Source organism: Malassezia restricta, chromosome III (assembly GCF_003290485.1).
Source record: "Malassezia restricta chromosome III, complete sequence".
Lineage (NCBI taxonomy): Eukaryota > Fungi > Basidiomycota > Malasseziomycetes > Malasseziales > Malasseziaceae > Malassezia > Malassezia restricta.
In genome coordinates this window covers 631,669-653,206 of record NC_040195.1, presented here as the reverse complement: position 1 = coordinate 653,206, position 21,538 = coordinate 631,669, and the positions used below count along the sequence as shown (strand labels likewise).

General features: G+C 56.5%; 17 protein-coding genes across 17 annotated transcripts; 8 read left to right on the top strand and 9 right to left on the bottom strand.

The window, feature by feature from the left end:
* Positions 1 to 104: 104 nt before the first annotated feature.
* MRET_2008 (uncharacterized protein) lies at positions 105 to 1,829 on the top strand (the record flags this gene model as incomplete). The annotated part of the gene is made up of 1 exon (XM_027628635.1): positions 105 to 1,829. One exon carries the CDS (start codon positions 105 to 107, stop codon positions 1,827 to 1,829), a length of 1,725 nt encoding a protein of 574 aa, XP_027484127.1.
* MRET_2007 (U3 small nucleolar RNA-associated protein 25) lies at positions 1,826 to 3,883 on the bottom strand (the record flags this gene model as incomplete). The annotated part of the gene is made up of 1 exon (XM_027628634.1): positions 1,826 to 3,883. The coding sequence occupies one exon, from the start codon at positions 3,881 to 3,883 to the stop codon at positions 1,826 to 1,828; it is 2,058 nt and encodes a 685-aa protein (XP_027484117.1).
* MRET_2006 (large subunit GTPase 1) lies at positions 3,770 to 5,596 on the top strand (the record flags this gene model as incomplete). Its single annotated transcript, XM_027628633.1, has 1 exon — positions 3,770 to 5,596. The coding sequence occupies one exon, from the start codon at positions 3,770 to 3,772 to the stop codon at positions 5,594 to 5,596; it is 1,827 nt and encodes a 608-aa protein (XP_027484118.1).
* Positions 5,597 to 5,680: 84 nt separating this feature from the next.
* MRET_2005 (prolyl oligopeptidase) lies at positions 5,681 to 8,041 on the top strand (the record flags this gene model as incomplete). Its single annotated transcript, XM_027628632.1, has 1 exon — positions 5,681 to 8,041. One exon carries the CDS (start codon positions 5,681 to 5,683, stop codon positions 8,039 to 8,041), a length of 2,361 nt encoding a protein of 786 aa, XP_027484119.1.
* Positions 8,042 to 8,051: 10 nt separating this feature from the next.
* MRET_2004 (PUA domain protein) lies at positions 8,052 to 8,651 on the bottom strand (the record flags this gene model as incomplete). Its single annotated transcript, XM_027628631.1, has 1 exon — positions 8,052 to 8,651. The coding sequence occupies one exon, from the start codon at positions 8,649 to 8,651 to the stop codon at positions 8,052 to 8,054; it is 600 nt and encodes a 199-aa protein (XP_027484120.1).
* A 66-nt stretch (positions 8,652 to 8,717) lies between these two features.
* On the top strand, positions 8,718 to 10,097 carry MRET_2003 (uncharacterized protein; the record flags this gene model as incomplete). Its single annotated transcript, XM_027628630.1, has 1 exon — positions 8,718 to 10,097. One exon carries the CDS (start codon positions 8,718 to 8,720, stop codon positions 10,095 to 10,097), a length of 1,380 nt encoding a protein of 459 aa, XP_027484121.1.
* On the bottom strand, positions 10,080 to 10,769 carry MRET_2002 (ubiquitin carboxyl-terminal hydrolase L3; the record flags this gene model as incomplete). The annotated part of the gene is made up of 1 exon (XM_027628629.1): positions 10,080 to 10,769. One exon carries the CDS (start codon positions 10,767 to 10,769, stop codon positions 10,080 to 10,082), a length of 690 nt encoding a protein of 229 aa, XP_027484122.1.
* Positions 10,770 to 10,879: 110 nt separating this feature from the next.
* Positions 10,880 to 11,897, top strand: MRET_2001 (uracil-DNA glycosylase; the record flags this gene model as incomplete). Its single annotated transcript, XM_027628628.1, has 3 exons — positions 10,880 to 11,400; positions 11,429 to 11,717; positions 11,745 to 11,897. 3 exons carry the CDS (start codon positions 10,880 to 10,882, stop codon positions 11,895 to 11,897), a joined length of 963 nt encoding a protein of 320 aa, XP_027484123.1.
* A 5-nt stretch (positions 11,898 to 11,902) lies between these two features.
* Positions 11,903 to 12,619, bottom strand: MRET_2000 (carbonic anhydrase; the record flags this gene model as incomplete). Its single annotated transcript, XM_027628627.1, has 1 exon — positions 11,903 to 12,619. One exon carries the CDS (start codon positions 12,617 to 12,619, stop codon positions 11,903 to 11,905), a length of 717 nt encoding a protein of 238 aa, XP_027484124.1.
* A 398-nt stretch (positions 12,620 to 13,017) lies between these two features.
* MRET_1999 (ubiquinol-cytochrome-c reductase complex subunit (QCR10)) lies at positions 13,018 to 13,559 on the bottom strand (the record flags this gene model as incomplete). Its single annotated transcript, XM_027628626.1, has 5 exons — positions 13,018 to 13,049; positions 13,077 to 13,092; positions 13,252 to 13,360; positions 13,400 to 13,420; positions 13,465 to 13,559. The coding sequence occupies 5 exons, from the start codon at positions 13,557 to 13,559 to the stop codon at positions 13,018 to 13,020; spliced, it is 273 nt and encodes a 90-aa protein (XP_027484441.1).
* Positions 13,560 to 13,735: 176 nt separating this feature from the next.
* Positions 13,736 to 14,907, bottom strand: MRET_1998 (NADPH-dependent medium chain alcohol dehydrogenase; the record flags this gene model as incomplete). Its single annotated transcript, XM_027628625.1, has 5 exons — positions 13,736 to 13,770; positions 13,805 to 14,605; positions 14,637 to 14,695; positions 14,724 to 14,806; positions 14,836 to 14,907. 5 exons carry the CDS (start codon positions 14,905 to 14,907, stop codon positions 13,736 to 13,738), a joined length of 1,050 nt encoding a protein of 349 aa, XP_027484440.1.
* Positions 14,908 to 15,002: 95 nt separating this feature from the next.
* Positions 15,003 to 15,665, bottom strand: MRET_1997 (coenzyme Q-binding protein COQ10; the record flags this gene model as incomplete). Its single annotated transcript, XM_027628624.1, has 1 exon — positions 15,003 to 15,665. One exon carries the CDS (start codon positions 15,663 to 15,665, stop codon positions 15,003 to 15,005), a length of 663 nt encoding a protein of 220 aa, XP_027484169.1.
* Positions 15,666 to 15,789: 124 nt separating this feature from the next.
* Positions 15,790 to 16,541, top strand: MRET_1996 (uncharacterized protein; the record flags this gene model as incomplete). The annotated part of the gene is made up of 2 exons (XM_027628623.1): positions 15,790 to 15,969; positions 15,999 to 16,541. 2 exons carry the CDS (start codon positions 15,790 to 15,792, stop codon positions 16,539 to 16,541), a joined length of 723 nt encoding a protein of 240 aa, XP_027484168.1.
* A 66-nt stretch (positions 16,542 to 16,607) lies between these two features.
* On the top strand, positions 16,608 to 17,426 carry MRET_1995 (ditrans,polycis-polyprenyl diphosphate synthase; the record flags this gene model as incomplete). The annotated part of the gene is made up of 1 exon (XM_027628622.1): positions 16,608 to 17,426. One exon carries the CDS (start codon positions 16,608 to 16,610, stop codon positions 17,424 to 17,426), a length of 819 nt encoding a protein of 272 aa, XP_027484574.1.
* Positions 17,427 to 17,581: 155 nt separating this feature from the next.
* MRET_1994 (acid phosphatase) lies at positions 17,582 to 18,925 on the bottom strand (the record flags this gene model as incomplete). Its single annotated transcript, XM_027628621.1, has 1 exon — positions 17,582 to 18,925. One exon carries the CDS (start codon positions 18,923 to 18,925, stop codon positions 17,582 to 17,584), a length of 1,344 nt encoding a protein of 447 aa, XP_027484554.1.
* Positions 18,926 to 18,988: 63 nt separating this feature from the next.
* Positions 18,989 to 20,119, bottom strand: MRET_1993 (uncharacterized protein; the record flags this gene model as incomplete). Its single annotated transcript, XM_027628620.1, has 1 exon — positions 18,989 to 20,119. One exon carries the CDS (start codon positions 20,117 to 20,119, stop codon positions 18,989 to 18,991), a length of 1,131 nt encoding a protein of 376 aa, XP_027484180.1.
* Positions 20,120 to 20,283: 164 nt separating this feature from the next.
* MRET_1992 (mitochondrial ornithine carrier protein) lies at positions 20,284 to 21,360 on the top strand (the record flags this gene model as incomplete). Its single annotated transcript, XM_027628619.1, has 5 exons — positions 20,284 to 20,355; positions 20,384 to 20,421; positions 20,445 to 21,247; positions 21,276 to 21,285; positions 21,312 to 21,360. 5 exons carry the CDS (start codon positions 20,284 to 20,286, stop codon positions 21,358 to 21,360), a joined length of 972 nt encoding a protein of 323 aa, XP_027484177.1.
* Between the last annotated feature and the right edge of the window lie 178 nt (positions 21,361 to 21,538).

Below are 21,538 nucleotides of genomic sequence, written 5' to 3'. Positions count from 1 at the left end.
GATTGGGGCACAGGGCATCATGTGATTCAGGGTCACAGAGATAGTAGGTGGAGGTGGGCTTCGTCCAAAGAGGAAACACGGCGCCACAAGCGGCGTCCCACACCATGTGGCAGAGGCTGCAGGAACGCTACGGCAGCCAAAGCGCACATGGTGGGGATGGTAGTAGGGTCGGGACCGATGCCATAGCATTATCGAAGAAGCGGCGTGCGCAGATGCGCATGCGTGCAGATGCACTGGCCAAAAGTGCAGCGGACGAGGAAGCGCCAAGCACGCCGCACGAATCTGGCCTGGTACGAGAGGAAGATGAAGCGGGGCATGGTGAGGAAGAGTATGCGGAGTATACGGGTGCGACGGAGCGCATTCCGCTAGGTCGCGAAGCTGAGCGCAAGCGGGCCGTGTTGCGCCGGCAGCAGATTCGCTCCATGATTGCATCAACGCAGGGCGGCGATGACGACGGCGATGAAGACGATATTGCCATTGTGGTGCGCCAACCACGCGCGCAGGCGCCGGTGCCCGTTTCCGCCGAGACGCTTATTCACGATGAGCAAGAAGCCCTTCCTGATGATGGCTATGGTGATGACGATGACCGAGAGGCGCAGGACGCATGGGAACGCGCTCAGATGCGTCGTATGGATGTCGACATGGGCGACCAGCTCGAGGCACCGCCTGTGGCTGCGCGGATTCCGCTCGTGTCAGCTCAGCCGACACCGCGGTCATGCATGGCACGGCTAGAGGCGCTCCGTGCCCAGTGGGAGCACGAGGCTGTCGAACGCAACGATGCTGTCCGCACCATGGAGCAGGAACTGGGCGAAGTACAAGAGGAAGAGCGAGCGCTGCAAAGCGAGATTGTGGAACTCGAAGCCAAGTCTGTGTGGCTGACTGATATGAATGCGTTTACAGACGCACTCGCGAGTTTCTTTGATACCAAGACGCCTCTTCTCGAGGCGCTCGAGCACAACGTACAAGCTCTGTTGATCGATCGCTACGTGACGCGGCGGCGACTGCGGACCGCGGCGGATGCTTGGCTCAGCGATGCGGACAAAGAGCAGTTTCTCGAGGGATGCGTGCAGCTGCGCAAGGAGCATGCTCTGGTCATGTCAGATGTGGAAAACGACGCGTTCCGTGATCCGGCCTCGGAACTCGTGCCGCGTTTCGAGGCTTGGCGAACCAGGTATCTTAGTGACTATGATAAGGCGTGGGGCGGCTTGGCCCTCGCAAATGCATGGGAATGGTACGCACGCTATGAAATGGCACTGTGGGACCCACTGTGGCGCGCAGCTGATGACGACCTGTGCCTCGGTGGCCCACTAGAAGGTATACCCGGATTTGCGTGGGAGCACGCCGTGTCCGCCTATGTGGGCGAATCGAGCGCAGGCGGCGATGACGAGATGCTTGCGACCATGTTGACGCGAGTCGTGGTCCCGCGTCTCGAGGCTCTGGCACAGGCGTATGACGCCTACAGTGACATGGAAACAAACGCGGCATTGCAGGTGGTCGAGCAGGTATCGTACGTGGTAGAGAAGACGCCTATGCGCTCGCTTCTCTCAGCGTACCGTGATGCGCTCGACAGAGCTGTTCGCGAGCCAGTGAGCGATGTTTTCGCGCGTCTGGCGCTGGTCCGGCACGTACTATTATGGTGCACGTACTATGACGACGCGTGGGACCATCACGCGTATGAAAATGTGGCGCGGCAGGCTGTAGCCTCGGCGTGGTCGGCCATCCAGCAAACGCCACGCATGGATGACGTTGTGAAAGCGGTGCGCGAAGTATGCTGTGTATGGCCCACCTCGTTCCTGCCAAGCGAGCGACAGGCATTTAGTGTATATTAGAGGAAGCGGTACGACGTGTCGGTCCCCGTCAGCATCTTGCGTGCTTGTGACGCCCCGACCACACGCTCTAGACGCAGTAGGTCGTACTTGCAGAAGAGCGTCCATACCTGCAAGTCGGCGGGGTCTGTCGGTGCCGCGGACGAAGCATCGCGGACTGATAGCGGCGCACGAATGAATTCTGGGTAGTAGACAGCATGCTCGGGCGGCGCATAAAACACCACAGTGATCGCACCGCGAATCAGGTAGCGGCGGTAAAAGTGGAAGCGCTCCGTCAATAAAAGCACACTTTTCTTGCCGGAGAAGAAGGCCTCCCGCGCACGCGAAATGTCACGGCCCGTCGAGTACTCGGTCAGTGTCGTATACGACATCGGCGGGTCCATGCGCCGAAAGTCGTCCTCCAGACGCACAAAGTCAAAGTAAGACGGGACGATGATCATCGTGTGTGACGCGCTCACCGCCGACTTTTTCAGCAGCGACAGAATACGCTCTTTAAACGCTGTGAGCCGTTGATCTCCCTCACTCTGCGGATTAGAGCACTCGAAGCGGAAAAAGGTTTGGCGGACGCCTGGCGGAACGAGCGACATGCTAGGCACGTCGTCAGGTCCAAGTGCCGTCGTGCGCACCTTCCCTCCCACATTGCGAAGCGAATGAAACAGCTGCCGGAACTCGGGCGCATCAAACGTAGAAAATAAGATCGTCTGACGCAAGAGCGACGCATGTCCATCGAGGTACCAGGGCCGCACCCGCGAAAAGTCGGTATCATGCGCCTCCTTGGGGATTTGATTCACGCATGCCAATATAAATCGCACATGATCCCAGTTCTGCATCAGCATCACGTCCATCTGGTCAACCATGACCACCTCCATGGAGGAGAGATAGTCGTGCTCATGCTCCTTCTCGATAAGAAGACGCAAACCCAAAGGACTCGCAACAATCACGTCACTCTCATAAAATGGACTGTACAGCTTCAGAGTCTTGCGCGTGAGTTTGATGCCCAGCTTAAAATTGTCGTCAATGTTGCCTTGGAACGTGTGCCGGTGGTCGTCGGGGTATCTGTGTGCGAACTCGGGGTCAGCAAGCTTGTCAAACGAGCCAGGTGGTAGAGAAAACTCCTTGTGAAAACGCGTCTTTTGCTCGACTTGCTCACACCCTGCATAGGACATCAACATATCGACCCATACCTTGGCCGTGTGTCGAAACGGCACGACAAGAAGTACCTTGGGTCGCGTAAAGCCCTGGTCACGAAACTCGGGCAGCTCGTCGTCATCATCCGTGTGTGCGGCAGCAGCTTTGGCAAGTTTTTCATTGTTCTTAAGGATGCGTTGACGAGTCTTGGCAATGTGGCTCATGGCATGCATGGCACAAACTTGGCGAAACAGGTCATGGTCCTGAATCGCGACGCGCGAGTGCCAAAAGTCCGTGTACGTGCCTATGCACTCCAGAACTTCAGATTGCATGCGCGATAGGGCATGTTTGGCCTCAAAGGCTCGCCACACACGCGCGTGCGGACGAGAGACAGGACGTTCCTGAAGCGAGCGATCCGCCCGCGTGACGACGGCGCCGCCCAGGATGCGAATGTGCTCCGGCTCCTTCCACGCTAAATTTTCAGGATTCACCTCCGCAAAGTGGCATTGAAATGCATCGGCACGGTCCTCGTCGTCATCCTCAGCCACCAACACAGGCGCCACGGGCTCATCAGGCTCCGTCTTGGTCGGCGTCTCAGGTCGTTCATTGCGCACAGGCGCAGCGTGAGGCGGTACAGATGTTCGCACTCGCTTCTTTGGCATGTTCTCATCTTCCTTGCGTGGATGTGTGGCTTTGACGTTGAGCATGGTCATAAGCCGCACATGCGCCAAAGGATCACTCATCGTGGTAAAGAGAAAAAAAAGTTGACCTAACCTCCACACGTAAGAAGAACGCTTTTTTTGGTTCTTGCCACCATGCCGCTTGCTCAGTCCAAGAACCGCGTCGGACTTGGCCATGCCATTATCAATCGGCGCGCCAAAGAGTCGCGGAATCCCAAGTACTCGGACTATCATACGACAGATATGCATATTGGCCAGGCTAAATGGACGAAGCTGCAGTCCGTAACGCACGAAGGGGCGTTGGAAGAGTTTCTGAACACGGCTGCCATGGCGGACGCCGATTTTACTGCTGAGCGACGTACTGACAAAATCATCGATACGCACTCACGGACACGCCATAATCCTTACCTGCTAACGCCGCAGCAGGAGCAAGAAGTGCTGCAAAACCAGCACGCCAACAAGGACCGCCTGCGTGTGCCACGCCGTCCTGAATGGGACGCACATACAACGCCGGCGCAACTTGAGCGCATGGAAAAAGACGCCTTTTTGAATTGGCGCCGAGGTCTTGCTGAGCTGCAGGACGGTATTGGCTTTGTATTGACGCCATTTGAGCGGAACTTGGAGGTGTGGCGTCAGCTGTGGCGTGTGATTGAGCGCAGCCAGTTGATCGTGCAGATTGTCGACGCACGCAATCCGCTGCGTTTTCGATGCGAGGATTTGGAAAAGTATGTGCACAGCATGCCGGCGAATCCAGGCGACATGGCGTCGATCCCGTCAGAAGAAAGAGCCACGTACCGTGGTCCACGTCGCACGCTTCTTCTCATAAACAAGGCCGATTTATTGGATACTGAACAGCGGCGCCAGTGGGCTGAGTATTTCCAAAAGCAAGGCGTGATGTTCGCATTCTTTAGTGCACACGATGAAGTTGCACGCCAACTGGCCAAGCTACAGCGCGAGGCACAATTCGAGCACAGCGCTGTTGAGGAAGTGACAGGCGCCGTGCAGGATACGCTCGCACTTGATCATGACCCCTCGCGAATTCTTGGCGTGCTGGAATTGGAACGTCTCTTTTTGCAGTGTGCGCCAGACTTGGCTTTGTTCCGCCGGCATGAGCCGAATTTGCCCCACGACGGTATACCAGAAAAATTGACCGTAGGGTTTGTCGGCTATCCTAACGTCGGTAAGTCATCCACGATCAATGCCCTGTTGGGCGAGAAAAAGGTGTCGGTTAGCGCGACGCCAGGAAAAACCAAGCATTTTCAAACAATCCATCTGAGTCCCACCACCATCATATGTGACTGCCCTGGTCTCGTGTTTCCCCAGTTTTCCACGTCGCCGGCAGATTTGGTGTGCGACGGCATCTTGCCCATCGACCAGATGCGAGAGTATACAGCACCTGCTGAGCTTGTTGCACAGCGCATCCCGGAGGATATCTTAAGTCGCTTCTACAATATGGACATTCCGACGCTCAGTGCGGAAGAGGGCGGCCAGGGCCGTCCAACGGGTATGGAATTGCTCACGGCTTATGCCATGGCCCGTGGCCTTGCGCGGCAGGGTCAAGGAAATCCGGACGAGTCGCGGGCAGCGCGCTACGTGCTCAAAGACTATGTGAATGCACGTCTTTTGTACGCGCACCCGCCGCCCGGCATTGATCCAGCCGCGTTCAATGCGGCTCAACAGAACAGGCTGCGTGAAGAACTTCCAGAAAGGCGCCCAGAAGCGGCGCCGCTCGTCACGCCACACATGCATGGCGGACGTATGGCCGAGTCGTCGTCCAAGACGGCGTCGTTGGATCAAGCGTTTTTTGGTCCGTCGTCAGCTTCGGGCGCACACGTCAAGGGCCGCCGCCGCATGCCGCCCGTGGGACGTCTGGGCCTCGAATCTGAGGCTCCAGCTGGCCTCGGATCAAAAAAGCATCACAAGGGCCACAGGCGACGCAAGCAGCGATCAGCTCAGACGTAATGTAGCATAGCAACGCAGCCAGCCATTGACTTGGTGTGGAGGTCTCGGCAATGACGCAAGAACTTCGATCGAGGCCTTGTCGGCATGCTATTTGCGAGCCGCCGGTCTCTTGTGCATCTTCCCATTTCGCGAGTAGCACCCACCATAATGGCAGCACATCATCATTGGACACCATCGGCGTACCCCTATCCGTCTGCGCGTCGCTCGGATGCGTCGACTGTGTACGCGAGTAAAGCGCACGGCCATGTCGTTGTGCCGGAGCCATACGATTGGCTCGAGACGCCACCGTCGCAAAGCACAGAAACGGCCGCGTGGACCAAGGCCCAGTCGGAGTACACAGCGCGGTTTGTTGCGCAGTGCAAGGACAAGCCCGCGCTTCAGGAACGGCTCAAGCTGAACTGGGACTATGCACGAACCAGTGCGCCGTCACTCAAGCCGGATGGCCGGTACTACTACTCGTACAATGCGGGACTTGCGCCACAGAGCCAGATATATCGTGCGACGCGCGAGCAGGTGGATACGGCGCAGAAGTCGCCTAGCAAGGAGCCCGTCGGCGAGTTATTCTTTGATACGAATGTGCTCAGCTCGGACGGAACTGTCGCGCTCAAATGGACGTCCTTCTCTCACAGCGGCAAGTACATGGCGTACGGTATCTCTCAGAGCGGATCAGACTGGTTCAGAATTTTCTTGCGCTCGACAGAGCAACCGATGCTGTCGCGCAGCGAAGGCACCGATGTGGGCGGAGACGGACACATGCCGGATGTGCTAGATCACATCAAATTTTCGGGCATCACATGGACGCATGATGACCGTGGCTTTTTCTACCAGCGCTTCCCAGCAACAGAGCACGAGGACAAGGGCACGGAAACGGATGCGAACCAGGACGCTCAGCTGTACTACCACCGCCTTGGCACACCGCAGGCTGAGGACATCCTCGTGGTTGACAGCGACCCTGTCACGCGTAGCTCTATGTGGCACTGCGACGTGACTGACGATGGCCAATGGCTGATTCTAGCCAATTCGAAGGACACGGACAACAAGATGCGCTATTACGCGGCTTCACTGGCCGATGGCGTGTCTTCGCGGATGGCATGGATCCCCATCTCGAGCGACTTTGCATTCATGCTCGACTACATCGCGAACGACAACACACGCTTTTACATGCTTTCGAATAAGGATGCACCGAACTATCGCATTGTGTCGTTTGAGCTCGATCCGACGAAGGCACGCGTCGTGGACCATGTGTCGCAGCTGACGGGCGGTATCAGCTGCTTTACTGACATTGTGCCAGAGGATCCGCAGGCTATTCTCACCACAGCTGCCGTCCTTGACCACAACAATCTGCTCGCGGTGTATTCCCGCGACGTCAAGGACGAACTGTGGGTCTTTGACCTCACGACGGGAGACCGCATCACGCGTCTCCTGCCCGAGCTCGTCGGCACTATTGCTCAGCTCACGGGCCGTCGCGACCATCGCGAGTCGTTTGTGTCGTCTGTGTCATTCGCCAACCCTGGCCGTGTCGACCGCGTGTCGTGGGAAGGTCTTGAACGCACCGACCGCGCTGTGCCGCCCGCGTCAGTGACCGAATATGCGACGACGCATGTGGCGGGTATTGACGCCAACGACTATATCTCGACGCAGGTCTTCGTGACGAGCAAAGACGGCACACGCATTCCCATGTTCCTGACGCATGCAAAGGACACGCCGCTCGATGGCTCGGCACCGGCGCTGCTCTACTTCTACGGCGGCTTCAACATCCCCATCACACCCGTGTTCTCGCCATCGATGATGACGTGGGTCGCATCGTATCGCGGTGTGCTCGCGTTTGTGAACGCCCGTGGTGGTGGTGAATACGGCGACAAATGGCACGATGCCGGCCGTCTGTTCCACAAGCAAAACGTGTTTGACGACGTGCTTGCTGCTGCCAAGTGGCTCCACGAGTCCAAATACGCACGCAAAGGGCACATTACGATTTGTGGCGGCAGTAATGGCGGCATGGGCGTCGGTGCCGTCGTGAATCAGTGCACGGACGAGCATGGTATCGGAGCAGCGATTGCGGATGTCGGCGTGCATGACATGATCAAGTTCCCGCTGTGGACGATTGGCAAGGCATGGACGGCTGACTATGGCAACCCGCAGGAAGATGGCGCGGCGTTTGACTACAACATGACATACTCGCCACTGCACACGGTGCGAGCCAACAAGACCTACCCGACCGTGATCCTGGCATGCGCTGATCACGACGACCGCGTCGTGCCGGCGCATTCATTCAAGCTCGCAGCTGAGATGCAACATACGCTCGCCAACAATGCGAATCCGATTCTCCTGCGTGTAGATCTGCAGGCCGGCCATGGTGAAGGTAAGAGCACACAGAAGCGCATGGAAGAGGCCGCAGAGAAGTACGCGATCGTCGCGCATGTGCTCGGTCTGCCTCTGACGCCATAGTGGGGTATAATTACTGAAGACCACCGCGAGAGCAGATGGCCCACAGATCGTCACCAAGGTAGTGTACATTGTCCACAGCAATGCCCTTGCCCTTGGCGCGGATCTCCTCTGTGTCAACTTTCAGCACGCCGATCGCGACCTCAAACTCTTTGCCCTGGGCCTTGATGCTCACAACGGTCTCTTTCGGCAGCGGCTTCTCACCCTTGCTGGGGTCAGGGAGTCGACCGCCTGCCGATGTCAGACCCGGCGCCATGACAGCGGCACCCGACAGGAGGAACTTGATCGCACCACGATCCACCTGGATCGACGGCAGGAGCGCCGGGTACTTGTGCAGGAGATGCAGAGTCGGGATGTATGGGCCATCATAGTGCTGGAAAAAGATCGGCATGTTGCGCAGCAGCAGGATTTGGATGTGTTCTGGCTTGTACTTGGCTGACGTGATGGACTCCTTCTTCGGCCAGATGCTTTCGAGGAGTGCGCCATCGTCGGCGCCAAGCGTGTCGGGGTACTGCTCCAGCAGCTTGGTACGGATGCCCCGCTGCACAGACGACTTGAGCGACGAAGGCGTACCGAGATCCGTCTTGGGATCGAGCTTCCTGAAGAACGACATGGTGGTGTTAGTCGTGTGCAACGTAAGCAAAGCGCAGCCATTTTCCACACGTGGATCCTGCCTACGATGGCGATCCACGCATGGCGAATGACACTGCGGCCGGCCGCACGGCTGGCTGTCGTGCCCCGAACGGTGCGCGCGTATGCGACACAGCGCACGTCAAAGATGTCGTTCGTGTCCAAGCTATTCTCAGACCCCGTGATCGAGACGATCGTTGTGGCTTCGCGCATCGCACGGATCCTCCTAGGATCCGTGCTGGTCGTGGGCGGTACGACGTTGGTGGCCTGGGAGGGCATGCATCAGTATGTTGAGCACGCTGCGATGCCTTCGCGGCGTCCTCGTCTCGTGGATGCAGATGATAAGTACGGTTTCGCCGCTGATGCGCACCTCGATGCATGGACGCAGTGCGAGCATACAGACAGCAGGCTTGGTATGTTTGGCCGGCACATAGTCCGCTCGGCATGGATGGCACAGCACTGGGGCAGTGGCATTACGCCGTCCGTCATGTTTGGTCACCGCTCGGGGAGCATGGATGTCCAGGCGGCGACGGAAAATCAGGGCCTACGTATGGCCGAGCAGTTCCTCCATACGTCGTTGCACATCGCCGAAAACAAGCATATCGCTGTGCCGGACGAGGCAGATAGTGGCACTGCGCCCGATCCAGCGGCTGTGCGGCTTGAATTGTGGCTCGCAAGCGTTCGCGAGCAGTTGGGTACACCTGCTAGTCTAGAGCGCGCCATCAATGCATGCGAAAAGGTCTACGATGTCGTGCCTGACGATATTCTGCGGACGCACGTCGCAACGCGTCTCGGCACGCAATACACGCTGCTTGGTAAGGCCGGCCATGGCGTGGCTTGGCTCGATCGGGCCATGAAGCTCGGAGGCACACAGACGAGCACGTCGGAGGCTGTCGACGCCCTCTTGGCACGTCGCATACCTGTGCTGGCACCGCGTGACGAGCGAACGACCCTCTCGATCCTACAAACGCTCTCGGCGCTACATGCACACCAACCGCAAGGGCTGCACCTGGCGCTCCGGACACAGCTCGCAGCCCTGCGATTGGCCAGCGCTGCAGCAAGTCCTACACCCACATCCAGGGACGGTGCCTTGCATCGACTCTGGGTCGAGCAGAAGCAGAGCGTGCTGGCCATGCATGTGGCTGAGACACTGTACGCGCTCAAGCCACGCCGCTCGCGTATCATCGCACGCCTGTGGCCATCGCTTGTCGATGCCCAGCCGTCCCAGTACGGACTCGTCGGCCCCACTCTCCGTGGTCCCTATGCCCAGAGCCGCACATGGCTCACCACAGCGCGTGATCGCGCAGCATTCGTATGCGACCAATTGACGCACCCTGATGATGCGCAGGCTCAGCAGATCCAGCACGAAGCCGAGTACGTGGTCCGCGAGGCAACGCGGCTGCTGCAAGCACTAGACACTCGCACTTAGGGCAATGAGGTTAAATTGGACTTGATCTGGGTCGGCGGCCATATAGTGCTGCTGGATATAGGCGGCAGCCTTGGGCAAAAGTTCATCAGCCTCGATATGCGGTAGGCGCACGATAGGCCCGCGTGATTGGCGCCCATCCAGCTCGATAAGGGCGCCGGACGAGGCACTGCGGACAAACGCGATAAAGTGCAAGTCGACATCGTCATCAGCGTCCGGTGCGGTTGTCTGGCCTTGAGCCGCTGTCGTGGCGTGCGCATTGCGCAGGGCCTCGCATTGGACCAGCACATCCGGTCGAGCCTCCGCGGGCACCGAACGCGCCTGAGACAGCAAATGCGCTAGAGCCGTGTCAGGCTGCACGGCCTGGGACGCAGCCGAGTTGGCGATGGCGTGCAGGAGACCAATAGTGCCGCATGCATTGCCAATGGTCTGAGGAAACCACAAGAGGTCGTCCTGCGCGAGGCACGTCTCTCGCGCCTGACGCGCCGCCTCAATCTTGGGCGAGAGCGGAAAAAGCAGCAGCACGGCTTCTACGGGCCCTGGTACCATGGCAAGCAGCTCGGGATCAAGCCCGAAGATATCATAGAATGCATACTTAGACGTGTCGAGGCCAAGTGCTGATGCCCACGCGTTGAAGAGCTCCGGATTCGCCTCTAATGGCACCCACGTTGTCATGGTGGCGAGGGACACGCGTGCCACGTGGTGAGACGCGTCTCGTGGACGCGTTGCATGGCGAGTCACGTATGCATCGTTCGATTGCGCGTCTCTGGCAACAAGGCGCGAAGATGAGCGTACCCAAACGAGCGCGCTCCCCAAGTGTGGATGAATTTGACGGGTTGGATGCAGATGATCTGATTCGGGCCGTACAAGAATCTGAGACACCCAAAAAGGCGCGTGTGAACGAGACAGCGCCGACACCCGCGCCATACACGCAGCCCTACTCAGGTACGGCTGAGGACCCGCTCCTCCTCGAGCGCACAACCATGAGCAAAGCGTGGTTCGAGAGGCTCGAGCCAGCCATGCGGCAAGAGTCGTTCAAAAAACTCAAGGCGTTCTTGGATGCCGAGAAAAGAGCCGGCAAGACGATTTATCCGCCGCCACATCTTATTCACAGCTGGTCCCGCACGACCCCGCTTGAGCAGGTCAAGGTCGTGATTGTGGGCCAGGACCCATACCACCAGCCTGGCCAGGCATGTGGCCACTGTTTTTCCGTGCCCAAGGGCAAAGCCGTTCCTGCCAGTCTACAGAATATATACAAGGAGCTCAAGGCAGAATTTCCTAATGACTTTGTGCCACCACGCCACGGGTACGTATCGATTATGAACTAACGCAAGGTGCCTCGACGGATGGGCTCGACAGGGTGTGTTGCTCCTCAACGCGTGTTTGACCGTCAATGCAGGCGCAGCTGGTTCACATCATAATCACGGTTGGGAGCCGTTTACACGCGAGATTCTCAAATCCGTTCTCAAGACGTCGTCTCAGTCGGCCCATAGCGGGCCCCTTGCATCCATGTTTGCGAACCAGGGCGTCCAAAAGGAAAGCGATGGACCGCACAAGGGCGTCGTGTTCCTTGCATGGGGCCTCCCTGCCGCCAAGACACTGGCCGAAGCAGGCATCACCGAAGTACGTATGGCAGGCGCTCACGCCCAGAAAACACCCAATGTCTTGCTATTAAAGTCGCCACACCCATCACCACTGAGTGCACATCGTGGGTTCTTGGGGAACGGCCACTTTGCCAAGGCCAACGCATGGCTCGAAGAACGATACGGAAAGGGAGGGGGCATTCGATGGAGTGATTTATAGACAAGTTAGCTCTCATGAAGCTCCGGCGGATGAATTGACGTGTTGAGGTCCACAAGACGACCCGTACTAAGGTTGTGGACCCAGCCGTGGATTGTCACACGGGGATTCACCTTGCCATTAAGCGGCGACACTTTTTGATTCCAGTTGTCCTGGATGACGGGATGCTCCACAATGTTTTGGATCTGGCGGCGCACACTCGCTTCGGTCAGTAGCGGCACAAGATGGTCTTGCATGGATTCAGGCGACATGAAGTTGCGCTCACGTACGCGCACGCGGAGGTAACGGGCTAGCCCCGTGAGAGGCGTCAAGTGCCGCGTCAGCGCCGAGGTAGATGGCAACTCGTGGTCCTCGTCCTGTTCCTTAATAGCCTGGTTTACAGCGGCGGTCACACCACCACAACTGGTGTGCCCGACGACGATAACGTGCTCAACTCCAAGGGCTTGCACCGCAAAGATTAATGCGCTCACCGCACTGTCGTCGTTCGGGTGGAATTGGTTCGCCACGTTGCGCAACACAAATAGTTCACCAGGGCGCGCGTTGCATACGACACTCTCAGGCACACGCGAGTCACTACATCCGATCCAGAATACCTTGGGATGCTGACCCTGTCGAAGGGCATTCGCAAGATCCGGCTGCTGAGAGATAAAGTCTTGCGACCATAATGCATTGCGATCGAGCAGCGAGTCTAGTAGCGCTCGCGAAAAAGGTGGCGAAGTCGACATGCTACTTTGACAGCGTCGTATCCAATTCTCTTTGTAGACAAGAAACGCTGCCCCTGAGGCAATAGATCACTCTGCTGTGTGAATCACCTGCCCGACAACGTTGGCCCGTTCCGACGCAAAAATACAGGATACAAGAGCCTGTGCTTGTCGTTGCGAATATCCGAGCCAATAGGAAAATTGCACATTCAAGTCCGTGGGACGCTATCGGCCCCTGGGCCCCTCGGCACCAAGAAAGTTTATGACGTTGACATCGAGAGCAGTTCGGCCATTAAGGATCGCATGCAGGATCACGGCGTTGGCGACAACGGCATGATGAGAATCAGGCGCATCATGAGCTGGGCCCTATAAGCGGCGCTTGAGTGTAGGACTTGAAAGTGCCTACCGACGGATCTACATAATCAGAATGGCTTGTCACAGTCGGGCGTCTTGTCTGTCATGTTAGTCATGTAGTACGTACCCTCGAAGAAGGAAGCCTGTAGTGATAAGAATAGCGGGAACCATGCAAATTCATGCCATACACGCATGTACAAAACACACAGCTCAGGCCGACATGACACATGTTGCATGACATGGCACAGCGTCGCAAAGAGTTCGAGTAAGCATCATGACCAAGACAATTCAAAGGTACGTACCACCGGCGTCTTGAGCAGCACATCGGTCTTGAACAGCGGCACGCCGCTCATCGCAATCGTCACAAACATACCGCCCGTGGCGCCCCAAAAGAAGAGGGAAGGAACCCACCTGCATTGTTAGCATGCCTCGACGAGAATATCTACGCACTTGAGCGCGTACTGAGAGTTACTGAGTATGTTAGTTTTCTCACACCACAAATAGCAGACACGTACACTGAGCCAAAGTGAGGCTGAAAAGCGGGCTTGTTGAACGCAACACGCGAGGTGGCACGGAATGCGCCTAGAACAGCAGGCGTAGGACGGAACATGATATGGCGAGTGTGGCTCTACAGTCCAAGAATGAACGGTGCCTGCTCTGAGGACGAGTACGTCCTGCCTGTACCTCGGCCGAAATGGGTCTTAGACCGGCGACGCCCGGCAAGACGAGCGCAGCATCCAGGTGGGTTTGTACCTCCACTATGTGTATCTCCACGCCGCTTGGGCCTCACAGGTCCTGCTCAAGAACGAAGCGGTAACGAACTGGCGTTAGTCTTAGACGTAACAGATCACGTACCATCTCCTTTCGCTACACGCTCAATGGCCTTGGAGCATTCCTTCATAGGAAGCACTTCGATCCAAGGTTCGATCTTCTTCTCGGCAGCAAGACGGAGCATGTCTAAAGCCTCCTTCTTGGAACCAATGTGACTACTGCCGATAAAAGCGCCACGACCACAGAGCTGCATTACAGGCAACCTGAAGCCTTCCTTCGGCAGGCCCAGACAGTAGATGTGGCCACCAACCTTGAGGCACGAGACAACCTTGGCCACTTCTACGCTGGACGAGCTGGCCGTGTTAATGATCACGTCCAGGGGAGCCTGTTGCAGGCGCTTGAGCCAGTCATCCGACTTGTCCATCAAAATAAACTCGTTAGCACCCATACGGTGTGCGTCCTCTTTTTTAGAGGCAGTGTGGGAAAAAGCGAAAACCTCGGCTCCCAGGGCTTGCGCAAACATGATACCAAAGTGGCCCAAACCACCCACGCCAATGACACCTACACGGCTTCCTGGACCCACCTTGCTCCGATAGAGAGGGCTGTACACGGTAAGTCCTGCACACAGCATAGGTGCCGCGTGCTCCGACTTGATACCGTCCGGAATAGGGAATACAAACTTCTGGTGCGCACGAATGGCGGTGGAGTAGCCGCCTTGTGCAATACTGCCATCAGGCCAGCGAGAGTTGTATGTGTCCACCATGTAATTTGCACAGTAGTTCTCGTTGTCATGCGAGCAGTCATTGCAGTTCATGCAAGAGCCGACTTGCGCACCGATACCGACACGGTCGCCCACTTTGATGTCCTGGACAGATTTACCGACGCCTGCTGTCAGTGTCGTGTGACCTGTACGTACTCGTGACGGTGCCAACGATCTCGTGTCCGGGAATCACAGCAGGTACACAAAAAGTGCCCCTGAATTGTGAGCATGGTTCAAACGTACCAATCGCCGCGCACCGTGTGCAGATCGGATCCACAGATACCACAGTGCGTGATAGACACTTCTACGTCATCGTCCGCAGGGTTCTGGTGTTGTTAGACACGACGTCACATACTTTCAAGTCGAAGTCAATCTTCTGGAAGTCAGACCACTTGGCCTGGTCGAAAATGGCGTATCCTTGGGGCATGGTAGTCTTGTGCAAGCCGCAAAGCTTCACGCCAAGTCCCGTATATGTCGCAAGACCCTGGAGAAGATGGTGTGATGCTGACAAATGATGACTATCTAGGAGCGTCGTAGGCCGTACACGCTCCGGGCGCGTTGCTGGAACGCTTCCAACATGCTAGAAGACAGCTTTTCAAACACTTGGCCCGCGACGGCCGCATAAAACGGGCTGGAGAAAGCGAAGGCAAGAGTGAAGGTCACCTCTGTACGTGGTATGCTGGCACCTGCAGGCAATGGCCGAAAGTGCCAAGCCGTATGTAGCTCTTGAAAGAGAGGAGAGGGCTTGGCATGGGCGAGTACCCATTCATTCGGGCGCATAGATACTTCGCTTACATAGCTTTCGCGAAATGCAGAAAACCCGATAGTGAGTTCGGCATCCACAATGCTGCTCGCGTTTTGTCGATTTTCCTTGGCACGTGGACTGTCCGAGGGACCTATGACGCGAGATCCAAGGCAATAGGGCAGAAAGTGATGATACGAATCGACGTCTGATACAATGCTGTACAGCTCCTTGGGCGTGTATGGTAACACAACTTGCTCTCTGACCTTTTTTGGAGAAGACGGCTCCCGGCTTGTAGGAAGAATGTTGCCGAGGTTCAAAAAAGTTCGCACCTGGCCAACATGCGTCACGGGTCGCTGCGCTTTGGAGTAGATGGCATTTTTATACGCCCTGATTGTCTGTCTCGCCGACGAACACGATGCCCCAGAACGAAGGTACCACATACTGCCCTTCCGCCGTGGTCCTTAGTCGCGCCCAGTTCAAGTGGAGTCGGTGGGGGGCAAGTCCGAAAATGGGCCCTAATTTTTTCTTAGCCGCACATTGTTCGCTCCACCTTCCCTCAGTGGCATGCCGCTCAACACGGCACAGTACCTCACCAAGTATGGATGGAAGGGGCATGGGTCGCCCCTCGACGGTGAAGGAGGTCGCGGACTTAAAAAGCCACTTTTGATACCCAAGAAGCGCAGTCTGAGTGGCATCGGCCAGGATCGTGACCGTGCCGTAGAATGGTGGGATGATGTGTTTGCTGTGCGTATACGCGCTTCTGACAAAACCAGGCTAGTGCCAAAGCGCTCACTATAGGAAGAGAAACAGGGCATCAAGCAGAGAATTCTACTGTGCCACGAAGGGCCCTGTCTACAATCGCCAAACAGGAGCATGCGCGCCGCACACTTATGAGTGGATTCCGACGCGGACAAGTCCTCGGTGGTACGATCATCGAGAAAAGCTCTACTGCTGAAAAACAGGACCCAGAACTAGCATCGAAAGAAAAGTCTAAGAAAAAATCGAAGGGCAAGGAGCGAAGCAAGTCTAGTGAATCAAGAGACAAAAGCCAGCCCAAAGTCAAGCGCGAAAAAGACAAGGACCGGTCGAAAGACCAGCGCAAAAAAGGAAAGGGCCGGTCTAAAGACAAGCACGAAAAAGACAAGAGCGAGTCCAAAGACAAGCGCCAGTCCAAGAAAAACAGCAAATCAAAAGACAAGAGCCAGTCTAAAGACAAGTCGGGCAATCTATTCCCTGACAAACTTACCCCACAAGATACCCCTAAGCGCAAGAGGGACGAATCGTCCGGTGGCCCACAGAAAAAGCAGCGTGCATAACAACTATATATAGAAGGGGGGGTTCTCCACAAGTTGCATCTGCCTCGAGTGCCTCGGCGGCACACGATGGAGACGGGCGCACAAAGGGATGAGCGCACCGAGAGATACCCAACTGTGCGAAACTACTCGATTATCGAGAAGTCGCGCATGATATGGAACTGGATCGTAGATGCAGTGCTTCGGCATGCACTGTACTCTCTATCCACGGGTCCATTACCGAGGCACATTGCCTTTATCATGGACGGTAATCGGCGGTGGTCTCGATCGCACGGCATGCCTGTCCAGGAAGGACATGCTAAAGGATTCGAAACACTGAAGCGCATACTGGAGCTGTGCTTATCGCTTCAGCGCATCGAAGTCGTGACTGTCTATGCTTTTGCCATTGATAATTTTAAGCGCAAAGCATCGGAAGTCGATGCTCTCATGGAGCTTGCAAGAACACGGCTCATTGAACTATACCAGGAAAGTGAATTCGTAGCAAGGCACTCGATTCGGATTCGCATTGCAGGGCATCGCGAGTACCTGCCGCCCAGCGTCCAGGAAACAGCAAGGCGCGCCGAGGAAGAGACCTGCCATAATACGGGCCCTATCCTCAACATCTGCTTTCCGTACTCGGCTCAGGCAGAAATATGCTATGCTGCACAGAAAGCGGCCAAAGCTGGTGAGCCCATCATTCCCGATACAGTGGCTTCACATTTGATGGTACCGGCCAATATCCCCGTCGATATTCTCGTGCGCACGTCGCACGTCTCGCGGCTCAGCGACTTTTTGCTATGGCAAGTTAATGAACATACGCAGATGCACTTCATCAAGCAATACTGGCCGACGTTTGGAACGTACGATCTTTTATCTATCCTGCTAGAATACCAACGAGCACACATGTAGGAAGCTATATGGCCAATCAGTCCTCGTGTCCTCCGACCGGCAAAGTGACGCTGTCCGTTCATCTGGGCCATGCATGAAGATGCAACCGTGTGGGATAGCACGGCCACACCGATGAATAGGCCGGTTTCACTGACTCTGACTCACAATCAATGGTTTCACATAGTACATTCCTGTTGTATCGTTAGTCCCTGTGGGTGCCGTAATCTGTCGACCACAATTTCGCGGAATGCATCCAATGTACAGAGTTCAGGGCGTCCGCTCCAATGCTTGCCAGGTGCCTGGCATCCAGGCAGACGGAGCTCCTCGTCACCATAGCGGCACCGCACATAGTATCCAGGCATATGCTGCGCCGTTACTGGCTCGGTGCTCGAGCGATCGCGGAAGAGCTCCAGGCCCAATCCTGCACCAAACGCTGGCCACCGGTGGTTACATACGTCCAGCATATGCGTCATTCCGACCAGTGTCGCATCGTGACCGAGTAATATCGACATGCGGCGTGGGTCCGCATCGCCCAACGTCGCACGCCGAGCAAAGGTATCACACAGGCTCTCGAAGAACGTACCCAGCGCCATGCGACGGTACTGCCGCCGCTCATCTGGATCACGGGAAGCGTAACCTCCGAACCACTCGTCCAGCACAGCGTGTTCCATAAGCGTCTGCAGCTCTGGATTTTCCAACGACTGAGGCAGTTGAATGCCATGCGCAGTAGCGGAGCGCATGGTGTCAAAGAGCCCACTTAGTCGTGGCCCGTCATTAAGCCTCGGAGCAGCACCCCCGTCCAGCGGCGCAACCACATCATCATATTTAGCCAGCCGGGGGTTGTAGACGTCCACGGCCAGGTCAGCAAACTTTTGCATCAATACACCTAACTTTGGGCACTTGCGTGGGTTAGGCAGCAAGTCCTCATCGAAGGTATTCCGCACAAGAATCTCTGGCGTAGACACGGCATTCGGTCCAACAAGCCCTCGGACCAACTCCTCGAGGCTCTGGATTGTGCGGCTCATGTGCGTACTCCGAAGATACAAGGAACGCGCATCTTCTTTCGCAAGGTTCGGAGGAAGAAGATGCTCTGCATCGAAATAGCGCGCACGCAACGCCTCACCGATATGCTGCATCGTCTTGCGCCCCTTGTCTGTCAACTCACCCAACAGACAGTCGCCATGCTCGCCGGTTTGGGGGGCATCGTTGTGCACGGTGAACTCAATGCGGCGGGGTATGTGGGGCTTGCCATGTGGCAAGCCAACGTCAGAGCCTGTATGCTGCATCACACTCTGCCCGAACACCTGAGATGCATGGCACAAATTCCAGCGGTGCGGTAGTGGCGGCTCGGCGGACGTGAGCCGCCGACGCACGGGTGTTCTTTCACCATGCCGCAACACATAAATGACTTGAAGAAGGTCTAACTGCTCTGGCGGAGGTACCCAACCAAGAGATGACGAGATCTCGCCGCGCCCTAGGGGGACGGAGGAGGACGACGCCACCGACGTCCTTACATCCATCGGACTAGCGAAGAAAAGAGCTTCGCCACGGCTGGACTCGGCTATACAAGCTGACTAATCCACCTACGAACGGAGCGAGACACTCGACAAGGTACCAGGCAACTCGTGCGTGCCTTCGCGGTACAGGAGCGCACAGCTCGCTACGATCGACACAAAAAGAACCAGAAATGTGCCGATGAACAAAAGCGTCTCGGAGGAATAGTCTTGCTTTTCGCAGGCAGCACCCGCCCAAACTCGGCCTCGGCCTTGTTCAGTCGTCCGCGAGCACGCACAGCGCCAGCAGAGACGACCGCCCTTAGTCGATTGCACAGGTGTACCGCGTCCATGGCACTGCTGAGTTGTACGCTCCAGTTCCTCACGCGTCGCTGGGCACACAGGTACCGAGGACTGCATGCCTGGCGACTGGACAGCGGCATGAACCGGCTGCGGAGGACGGAACACATGCAGTGGATCTGACGTCGGCGCCATGGGATCCGCGCGCCGTTCATGGTTGCTCGCATCAGTCGTGTACACCACAGCGACGCCAGCGCCAGCCATGTTCTTTACACGCTGCACGAGAAGTTCAAGTGTCTGCTTGACTTGGCGCTGAGCGTCCCGGTATGTCTGGCTGTGAGTACCGTATTCGCGCCCGACATCAGCAAGCGAATGGATACGAGCTGTCGAGAGAGCCTGTATATCGTTGCCAAGACGTGCGATATGAGCCAGCTCTGCCTGCAAGCGCTCAAGCGATGAGGTTGCGCTGTGCTGCACGGCATCCCATGCTTTGTGTGCGCCATTCGCTGTCTTTTCATATAGCGAAGCAAGCGCTTCAAAGCTGTCACGCAGAGATGACGACTCCATGGTATGTGTGTGTGTAAGCGTGTCTGGCAGGGCATGCAGATCGTCTGGACCATACATGGTAATAATCACATTTCCCCCACTTGGTGCCACAGGCTCAAAAAGTACTGATGCATCATAATGCACTTGTTCAGCAGGTGCATGATGCCAGAGATTTGCATGTCCAGACCGCGCCATCGGCACGTCTGGCAGCACATTGACACGCATGTTAAGATGGTGCGACAGCACACGATGCGCATCGGGCGGGGTGATCTGAACAGGATCAGATGCGCCAATCTTTCGCGTATTTAAAAGGATGCTCGTGCGCGCAAATGCCTGCGCACACAGGACCAACGCCACCAATGTATATACGAGCATATTGCTGGTCGATGGCCTACCATGGCTCTGCCCACCTCATAGTGCCCGGGACGCCGCACCGCAAGTCGGCCGAGCCTCCACTTGTTACTTATGGGCTCTGGCCAGCTTCTTCGAAAGTGGCGCAGAAGCCCACACTGTAGTGGTGTGGCCGTGTGGGGGCAGCTATGAGTGCGCAGGCCGAGTCACCGCCTACGCAAGGCCTAAATCGTGCGACCAAAGATATATTGTTTGGATCGGTACGTGAATACGGCTGACATGTGACAGGTAGCTGGCATGGTCAGCAAGGTGTTTGAGCACCCCTTGTATGTTGTTCACACTGACGCAGTGATCTTGTAAAAGTACGACTACAAACACAGCCACACGAGAAACCCCATTATACCGGAGCATTGGATTGTTTTCGGAAAACGATCCAACATGAGGGATTTCGTGGTCTCTTTCGCGGCGTATCCATGCCCTTATGGGGCGCGACGCTCGAAGATGCAGCGCTCTTTTTCACATACAACCAAGTCCAGCAAGCATTGCGGTGGTCTAGAAACCTTTCAGAGTCCGCCTCTCTGCCCATGTCCGATCTGGCGATAGCTGCCGCTGCGTCTGGTGCGATGGCGGGGCTCGTTCTGACTCCGATCGAGCTAATTAAATGCAAGATGCAAGTTCAGATGATGGGCGCTGTACACCAGGCATCCACCCCGGCGACGACCAACGCTCTCGGTCTGATTTCCAATACGATTCGCAAAGAAGGCGTGGCAGGCTTGTGGCATGGCCTATCTGGCACGCTTCTTCGCGAAGTGGGTGGTGGCATCGCATGGTTTCTTACGTTTGAGTTCGCCTCGCAGGAGTTTCTGCGCAGGCGCCACTCTCAAGCGCCGCTCACTAAATCAGACCTGAGCAGCTTGGAACTGGCAACGAGTGGCGCACTCGCTGGCATCTGCTACAATGTGAGCTTGTTCCCTGCTGATAGTGTTAAATCAGCAATGCAGACCGAGCATGAGCTGCGCGCGCAAGCGGGACTCGCCAAAGCCACACCGACCGGATTTCTCCAGACGCTGCTTAACATATATCAGACGCGAGGCATCCGCGGCCTCTATGCGGGCGTGGGTGTGACTTGCCTACGGAGTGCGCCTAGCAGTGGTACGTATACGCATCACTAACAACACAGCTATTGTATTGTATGTATGCCGTCGACTAACTCCAGCCTTGTGTATAACAAACTGGAGCAGGCCGCCGAACGTGTGGGCTGGTGATAAATGTCAGATAGATCTGCAGGATCCGATGTCACATGAAGCATCCGTGCGGAGGGTCTCTATCTTGGCACGTGCTGATGCATAGATACGGGCCCCCATTATATGTGATTTGCTGGCGATGTGTGTCAAGCCTATCAATTGCTGCAAGTGTGGACGTGGACCAGTTGGTGTGCGATCA